The sequence below is a fragment of the Nerophis lumbriciformis genome, linkage group LG22, assembly GCF_033978685.3.
Source record: "Nerophis lumbriciformis linkage group LG22, RoL_Nlum_v2.1, whole genome shotgun sequence".
NCBI classification, from domain to species: Eukaryota; Metazoa; Chordata; class Actinopteri; order Syngnathiformes; family Syngnathidae; genus Nerophis; species Nerophis lumbriciformis.
The window spans coordinates 19,627,459-19,637,458 of record NC_084569.2 but is presented as its reverse complement, the minus strand read 5'-3'; the positions used below and the strand labels follow the sequence as shown (position 1 = coordinate 19,637,458).

Below are 10,000 nucleotides of genomic sequence, written 5' to 3'. Positions count from 1 at the left end.
TCAACATCAGCTAGCACAAGCAAAGGATCAGCCCTTGAATGCACCACAAAGACCACAGCCAGCAAGCAGTAAGAATTCAATTACCATAAATTCTAAAAGAGACATTTAACACCCTGTAAACTCTACAGCCAACTATCACACTAGACAAGAATGTTGCGCGTGAACATGTACCAAATGATAACAATAATAAAAGCAGAGGAAAGAAAGAAGCATCATTATAAATCAGCACTTGAAGGCATCATAAAGACAGCAGCCAGCAATCAAGCGGCACAGGCCTGGAAGTAGCACTTGAACACACCTTCAAAAATATATCTTCCAAACGGGGGAAAAAAGTTGTACAACAAAAAACAAAGATGTCATATGTAATATTTGTAAAATATATGCTTGTGCCAGGTGGAACCAATTGGACCTTGCCATTGTGCTGCTGTCTGTGATGGGCATCACTTTGGAGGAGATCGAGATCAGCGCCGCCCTGCCCATCAACCCCACTATCATTCGGATAATGCGAGTACTGAGGATAGCACGAGGTACGCATTGCGTTATGAAATACTGCTGTATATACTTTATATACCACTCACTGAGGTATACGCTTTCCTACCAAATTCACGCAGTCCTGAAGCTGCTGAAGATGGCCACAGGAATGAGAGCCCTGCTGGATACGGTGGTCCAAGCCCTGCCTCAGGTACACACACACACACACGCATACACACAAACACAACGTATACAACAGGGCTATTCAATTACATTATGAAGAGGGCCGCAGTTTCAAGAGCCCAAGGTCTCAGGGGTCGGACATCGAAATGTGGATGTTCCATCAGAAAGTGCCTCCGCAGGTTGTATTTCTTTGACACTGTGTTTACTTAATTCAAAGTAAACACATCAGCTTTCACACTGCACTGTCAGTAAATGCATCATTCTGCCCTGGCTTCTCATGTCCAGCATGTGCAGCTAGTTAAAAGCAGGAAGAAACAGAAGCTCCAGTTTTTGTTTAGGATTGATGTTCCTTCTTTTGAATTATTTTCCTCTCTCAGTTTTATATCTTAACACTTCTCCCTTCATTTAGGTTTGCAAAACTGAAAATATACACATAAAATAAACAGAACAAAAGTCTGACGTCCATTGTGTATTTTACATGAATAAAAAAGTACTCCGGCTTCCTCCCACCTCCAAAGACATGCACCTGGGGATAGGTTGATGGTTCTAGATCGTGTCATTGCTAGTTTACGAGAAGATGAGCATGTTCGGCAGCGCACAATCATGTCGTACTTACAAGCAGACACAGTGTGTAGACAGAAAAGGGAGAACAGATGCATTTTGGCTTAAAAACTAATGATAAAGGTGAAGTTATAACACTGAAACGCCCTCAGGAAGAGGTGCTTTAAGACATGGCTAGTTAGCTAGCGGCTAACGTTCGTCGGCAGCGTTTTAGCTACTTCTAAATCACTAATCCTCGCCTCCATGGCGACAAATAAAGTAAGTTTCTTACAAGTATCATCCCTGCAGGACGAGGAATAGCTAAACATGCTTCACTACACACCGTAGCTCACCGGCGTCAAAATGTAAACAAACGCCATTGGTGGATCTACACCTGACATCCACTGTAATGATACCAAGCGCAGGAGCAATTACGTCGATAATTTTTGGCATCTTTCATTTTTTTACATTTATATTATGTCTATAAACTCGGGAAATATGTCCCTGGACACATGAGGACTTTGAATATGACCAATGTATGATCCTGTAACAACTTGGTATCGGATTGATACCCAAATTTGTGGTATCATCCAATACTAATGTAAAGCATCCAAACAACAGAAGAATAAGTGGTTATTACATTTTAACAGAAGTGTAGATAGAATATGTTAAAAGAGAAAGTACGCAGATATTAACAGTAAATAAACAAGTAAATTAATAATCCATTTTCTACCACAAAATGACACAATATGTTACTGCATATGTCAGCAGACTAAATTAGGAGCCTTTGTTTGTTTAATTACTACTAAAAGACAAGTTGTCTTGTATGTTCACTATTTTATTTAAGGACAAACTTGCAATAAGAAACATATGTTTAACCAAGCTCTTTGTTTACATGCTCTTTTTATTTCTCTTTGCTATTTGGGCTTATTGGACCCTAACTAGAATAAAAACTAAGAATCATCTTTTTATATGATGTACTTAGTCCAGGGGTAGGGAACCTATGGCTCTCGAGCCAGATGTGGCTCTTTTGATGACTGCATCTGGCTCTCAGATAAATCTTAGCTGACATTGCTTAACACGATAAGTAATGAATAATTCTGTTGGTAATCACAGTGTTAAAAATAACGTTCAAAATATAAAACATTGTCATGCATTTGAATCCATCAATCGGTTTTTTACCGCACCTGTTCAAGAAGTCGCATTTAAAGGGGAACATTATCATAATTTCAGAAGGGTAAAAACCATTAAAAATCAGTTCCCAGTGGCTTATTTTATTTTTCGAAGTTTTTTTCAAAATTTTACCCATCACGCAATATCCCTAAAAAAAGCTTCAAAGTGCCTGATTTTAACCATCGTTATATACACCCGTTCATTTTCCTGTGACGTCACATAGTGATGCCAACACAAACAAACATGGCGCATAGAACAGCAAGCTATAGCGACATTAGCTCGGATTCAGACTTGGATTCAGACTCGGATTTCAGCGGTTTAAGCGATTCAACAGATTACACATGTATTGAAACGGATGGTTGTAGTGTGGAGGCAGGTAGCAAAAACGAAATTGAAGAAGAAACTGAAGCTATTGAGCCATATCGGTTTGAACCGTATGCAAGCGAAACCGACGAAATTGACACGACATCCAGCGACACGGGAGAAAGCGAGGACGAATTCGGCGATTGCCTTCTAACCAACGATTGGTATGTGTTTGTTTGGCATTAAAGGAAACTAACAACTATGAACTAGGTTTACAGCATATGAAATACATTTGGCAACAACATGCACTTTGAGAGTGCAGACAGCCCAATTTTCATCAATTAATATATTCTGTAGACATATCCTCTTCCGCGCTCTTTTCCTGAAAGCTGATCTGTCCAGTTTTGGAGTTGATGTCAGCAGGCCAGGGAAGCTAGGGTCGATATTCTTCTCTTGATCATCTTCGGTGGCATAAGGGAGCCAAGACATCCAGGGGATTTAGCTCGCTCGTCTGTGGGGAAAAAACTGCCACCATTGCTTGCCGTGCTACCGAGGTCCTTTGTCCCTGAATTGCTCACATACTCCGGCAGATTCAATGGGGGTCTGGCGGCAGATTTCTTTGACTTTATCGTTGGAAATGCATCTGCTTTGAATGTCGCAGGATATCCACACATTCTTGCCATCTCTGTCGTAGCATAGCTTTCGTCGGTAAAGTTTGCGGAACAAACGTCCAATTTCTTGCCACTTTCGCATCTTTGGGCCACTGGTGCAACTTGAATCCGTCCCTGTTCGTGTTGTTACACCCTCCGACAACACACCGACGAGGCATGATGTCTCCAAGATACGGAAAACAGTCGAAAAAACGGAAAATAACAGAGCTGATTTGACTCGGTGTTTGTAATGTGTTTGAGAAAATGGCGGATTGCTTCCCGATGTGACGTCACAACGTGACGTCATCGCTCCAAGAGCGAACGACAGAAAGGCGTTTAATTCGCCAAAATTCACCCATATAGAGTTCGGAAATCGGTTAAAAAAATATATGGTCTTTTTTCTGCAACATCAAGGTATATATTGACGCTTACATAGGTCTGGTGATAATGTTCCCCTTTGAGAAGTATTTTATTTATTATTGGTTAGCTTCAGAATAACAGTTATTAAAAAGAATAGGATTCTTATTATACTCTACAAATGTTAGTCTTACTTAAAAATGCACGCATTTAGTTGTATTCAGTGTTAAAAAATATTATATAGCTCTCATGGAAATACATTTTTAAATATTTGGCTTTCATGGCTCTCTCAGCCAAAAAGTTTCTCGACCCCTGACTTAGTCCATAAGTAACAAACGTGTACTTCATGTTTAGTGACATGCTAATTCTTATTTTTACACTTTTTTTTTCCAAATTCCATTGTATGTTATACTCTTCTGACACCACCAGATGGCAGTATAAGTGTCCACATAAGGGCCCTAAGACCCCAATTCAGTAGTGTAGACAATTTTATAAATAAGAGCTAAAAGGTGCTGTCCACGCATGTGGCCACTAAGACCTTTAGAGGTTAAGATTGTTTGTTAAAATAAAGCTAATAATGCAATTTGTTGTGGTCCCCTTTATTTAGAAAAGTACCGAAATTATTTTGGTACCAGTACCAAAATATTGGTATCGGGACAACCCTAATTTATACAATAAACTACAAATGCTTACATTTCTAGAAATTACACAGCATTCACACATCAAAAATGGCACACAATGTAACGGTATGTGACTTATCACAAATAAACCTAAAGTGTAGCATTGTCACCCTCTACTGGTCAAATTTAGCGCTACATGTATTAAACGAGTTTGATTGGCAGTTACTCTCAGACAAATATTACGACCAGCAATACAAAACACATCAAAAAGTCAGCATTGTCAACACAAAACACATTAAATATATTTATGCACAATATCTACTTACAAATGGTTGACCAAGTTTCGTGAACTTTCTACCGTTGTTGCTGCTTGTCTGGATCAATGTGTCCCGTCGCTTAAAAGGTTCCCCCAGAAAACAATGACTCGAGCACTTGCTCGGGGCAGAACATTCAACCTTTGTTGTCCGGTTGTTGGTAAAAGTTAGATTTTTGCAATTTATTTAGATTTTTTTTTCAGAATTGAATGAATAGTCTTCTTCTACTCACCGTACTGCTGCGTTATTGTGACACATATGCCTCACTGTTCCCCCCAGAGGGTGGCGGCAGTACTGCATACATGATCAACCCTAGTTTTAATGGTTTCATCAAGCCTATTTGGGTGATGTTCGGCGGGCCAAATCAAAAGTTTTGGCGGGTCAGATGTTGGTGAATAGGCCTGCTACAGGTTTTCCTACATTCTTACCAATATTTGAGTAAAATGAATAATAATGAATGGTAATAATTAGAGATGTCCAATAATGGCTTTTTTGCCGATATCCGATATTCCGATATTGTCCAACTCTTAATTACCGATTCCGATATCAACCAATACCGATATATACAGTCGTGGAATTAACACATTGTTATGCCTAATTTTGTTGTGATACCCCGCTGGATGCATTAAACAATGTAACAAGGTTTTCCAAAATAAATCAACTCAAGTTATGGAAAAAAATGCCAACATGGCACTGCCATATTTATTATTGAAGTCACAAAGTGCATTCTTTTTTTAACATGCCTCAAAACAGCAGCTTGGAATTTGGGACATGCTCTCCCTGAGAGAGCATGAGGAGGTTGAGGTGGGCGGAGTTGAGGTGGGGGGGTGTATATTGTAGCGTCCAGGAAGAGTTAATAATAATAATAATAATGAATTGCATTTGAAAGGTTAAAATCTCAAAGTGCTACAAAGTATTAAAAATAAAAATAGAAAGTAAGAATATATAATAAAAAAATAAAATAGAAATGAAATCATGACACACACTAGATAAACACTAGATAAAACAGAAACATAGATAAAAAGAGAAATAAGAGCATGAAAGCACTGGATAAAACAGATAGGCAAGGAGTGCATTTAAAAACAAGTGCTAAAAAGGTGGGTTTTTAGTCCCTTCTTAAAATGGTCGACCGACTGTGGTGCTCTAAGATGGTCGGGGAGAGCGTTCCAAAAGTTAGTGCTGCAAGGGGTTCTGGGTATTTGTTCTGTTGTGTTTATGTTGTGTTACGGTGCGGATGTTCTCCGGAAATGTGTTTGTCATTCTTGTTTGATGTGGGTTCACAGTGTGGCCCATATTAGTAACAGTGTTAAAGTTGTTTATACGGCCACCCTCAGTGTGACCTGTATGGCTGTTGACCAAGAATGCATTGCATTCACTTGTGTGTGTGAAAAGCCGTAGATATTATGTGATTGGGCCGGCACGCAAAGGCAGTGCCTTTAAGGTTTATTGGCACTCTGCACTTCTCCCTACGTCCGTGTACACAGCGGCGTTTTAAAAAAGTCATACATTTTACTTTTTGAAACCGATACCGATAATTTCTGATAGCGATGTCCGATAATGGCTTTTTGCCGATATCCGATATTCCCCAACTCTTTAATTACCGATACTGATATCAACCGATACCGATATCAACCGATATATACAGTCGTGGAATTAACACATTATTATGCCTAATTTTGACAACCAGGTATGGTGAAGATAAGGTACTTTTAAAAAATTTTTATAAAATAAGATAAATAAATTAAAAACATTTTCTTGAAGAAAACAGAAAGTAAAACAATATAAAAACAGTTACATAGAAACTAGTAATTAATGAAAATGAGTCAAATTAACTGTTAAAGGTTAGTACTATTAGTGGACCAGCAGCACGCACAATCATGTGTGCTTACGGACTGTATCCCTTGCAGACTGTATTGATATATATTGATATATAATGTAGGAACCAGAATATTAATAACAGAAAGAAATAACCCTTTTGTGTGAATGAGTGTGAATGGGGGAGTGAGGTTTTTTGGGTTGGTGCACTAATTGTAAGTGTATCTTGTGTTTTTTATGTTGATTTAAATAAAATAAAAATAAAAAATTTAAAATTTAAAAAAACAAAACGATACCGATAATTAAAAAAAACGATACCGATAATTGCTGATATTACATTATAACGCATTTATCGTCTCTAATTTCCGATATTACAATTTCAATGTCAATCAAACAATCAATGTTTATTTATATAGCCCTAAATCACAAGTGTCTCAAAGGGCTGCACAAGCCACACAAACCTTGTCGAGTGGGTCTAGCATAATATTGTGAAAGTCTAGTCCAGGGGTCGGCAACCCAAAATGTTGAAAGAGTCATATTGGACCAAAAATAAAAAAAAAAAAAATCTGTCTGGAGCCGCAAAAAAATTAAAAGCCATATTACATACAGATAGTGTGTCATGGGATATAAATTGAATTAAGAGGACTTAAAGGAAACTAAATGACCTCAAATATAGCTACAAATGAGGCATTATGATGCAATATGTACATATAGCTAGCCTAAATAGCATGTTAGCATCGATTAGCTTGCAGTCATGCTGTGACCAAATATGTCTGATTAGCACTCCAACAAGTCAATAACATCAACAAAACTCACCTTTCATGCACAACCTTAAAAGTTTGGTGGACAAAATGAGACAGAAAAAGAAGTGGCATAAAACACGTCCTAGAAAGTCGGAGAAAGTTATACATGTAAACAAACTACGATGAGTTCAAGGACCGCCAAAATTAGTAGGACAAAACGGCGCTCGCCAAATACTCGAATCAGTGAAGCATGTTTAATATAAACAGTGTGCTTTATAACAATTAGGGAGGTTTGTGTCATGTTTGTCCTCCTACAGAAACCATATTAAAACAAAAAATAGATTTTTTTTCTCCTCATCTTTTTCCATTTTTCATACATTTCTGAAAAGGCTCCAGAGAGCCACTAGGGCGGCGCTAAAGAGCCGGCGGCTCTAGAGCCGCGGGTTGCCGACCCCTGGTCTAGTCCATAGTGGATCTATTTTTAAAGCATTTATCTCTAGTAATAATGAATAATAAAATGTACAGGTCTAGCCCACACTCTAATAAATACATGATAAAGAGGCTGTTTTACAGAGACAGCCTCTTTTATGCACTCATAGTATGACCCACTGACCGTCCAAAAGAAAGACACAATGAACAACACGCCGGTGTGTTAAAGGAGGTCAGTCAGAGGAGATGCTTTGTTTTTTTAATCGATCCCCTCTCATTACCACCGAGCCCTTTGCTCTATCCCGAGGGGGAACAGGGAGGTAATTAAAGGCTAATTAAACAGTTCAAGGAGGTCTCTGTCTCTCCGTGGGTGTGGGTTTGTGTTTAAAGTCAGGAAAATGGTCAAAGTGTAACAACCAGGCGAGGAAATGTAACCTGAGGATAGATGACACCGTGTTTCGCAGTGAAAATGAAATGGCAAGCATCCAGCATCACCTCCTTTCATCACCCGGGGGACAGAAGATACTATTGACATTTGAACAAAGACTTAAGACTTTTTTTTTTTTTTCAATGAGAGCTATGGCCCTCCTGCTAAAGAGGGAAAAAGATGGAAAAAAAGGATGGAAATAACACAATAAAAGTTGATTTTAAATTGCAGTCTCCACTAAGGCTGCGTTCCGTGATATACGAAATTGCTGTGCATATATTTTTTTACACAGACGCACTTTAAATATGCACTCTATTTAAACCCATTAGTCAAATGAATGCACCTCATTAGTAAATTAATATCTTCTATCTCACAATAATGCGAGCTCGCCTGTTCATCTGTCATTTGCAACTTAATATGACTGATTTATAAAGACCTTATAATGTATCCATTTATAAATAAATTATCTAAAAACCTTTGTAATCAGTATCAGATGTATTTAGTATCGGATCAGGACTCAAAACCGGATCAGATCTGAGGCCAAAAATGTTGATGAGGGCTTTCTTATTAACATTGAATTTTCTCTTACATATTTTTTATTCATGCTAGGGTTGTACAGTATACCAGTATTAGTATAGTACCGCGATACTAATGAATCATACTCGGTACTATACCGCCTCTGAAAAGTACCGGTCCATCGTCGTCGCCAGGTCGTGTCATTGCTTGTTTACGAGCAGAGGAGCATGTTCGGCAGCGCACAATCACGGAGTACTTACAAGCAGACACAGTGTGTAGACAGAAAAGGGAGAACGAACGCATTTTGGCTTAAAAACTAACAATAAAGGTGAAGTTATAACACTGAAACGCCCTCAGGAAGAGGTGCTTTAAGACATGGCTAGCTAGCTAGCGGCTAAAGTCCAGCCGCAGTCGGCAGTGTTTTAGCTACTTCTAAATCACTAATCCTCGCCTCCATGGCGACAAATAAAGTATGTTTCTTAGAAGTATCATCCCTACAGGACAAGGAATAGCTTGCTTAACATAATAACATGCTTAACATAATAACATGCTTAATAATAATAACTTAATAACATGCTTCACTACACACCAAAATTTAAACAAACGCCATTGGTGGATCTACACCTAATATCCACTGTAATGATACCAAGTACAGGAGCGCATCTAGTCGATACTACTATGATTACATTTATATTTTTTGGCATCACAACATCTTCTTTCGTTTTTTTAAAAATTTATATTGTGTTTATAAACTCAGGAAATATGTCCCTGGACAAATGAGGACTTTGAATATGACCAATGTATGATCCTGTAACTACTTGGTATCGGATTCATACCCAAATCTGTGGTATCATCCAAAAATTATGTAAAGTATCAAACAACAGAAGAATAAGTGATTATTACATTTTAACAGAAGTGTAGATAGAACATGTTAAAAGAGAAAGTAAGCAGATATTAACAGTAAATGAACAAGTAGATTAATAATTAATTTTCTACCACTTGTCCTTAATAATGTTGACAAAATAATAGAATGATAAATGACACAATATGTTACTGCATATGTCAGCAGACTAATTAGGAGCCTTTGTTTGTTTACTTACTAATAAAAGACAAGTTGTCTTGTATGTTCACTATTTTATTTAAGGACAAACTTGCAACAAAAAACATATGTTTAATGTACCCTAAGATTATTTGTTAAAATAAAGACAATAATGCAATTTTTTGTGGTCCCCTTTATTTAGAAAAGTATCGAAAAGTACCGAAAAGTATCGTAATAATTTTTGTCCAACACTAATTCATGCATTTATGTTTTTTCTGTAAATGTAACAATTGTCCATGTGTTTGGTCCATGTAGCATCCACAACTGAGCTCCGATGAAACAGACCGCACCAGTTCACTACCAAGCTCGTTCAGTGTCCACATGGGTTCTAAAGATCATGTTGACATTTGACCAAACAAA

At 37.8% G+C, this 10,000-nt stretch overlaps 1 protein-coding gene across 3 annotated transcripts in view; it reads left to right on the top strand.

The window, feature by feature from the left end:
- Positions 1-10,000, top strand: part of cacna1ia (calcium voltage-gated channel subunit alpha1 Ia) — a 352,101-nt gene that overhangs the window by 280,087 nt on the left and 62,014 nt on the right. For all 3 annotated transcript variants that reach the window (XM_072915676.1, XM_061974102.2, XM_061974103.1), the window contains 2 exons: positions 394-527; positions 612-682. In XM_072915676.1, the coding sequence (XP_072771777.1) occupies positions 394-527; positions 612-682 (205 nt within the window). The remainder of the gene's footprint in view (positions 1-393; positions 528-611; positions 683-10,000) is intronic.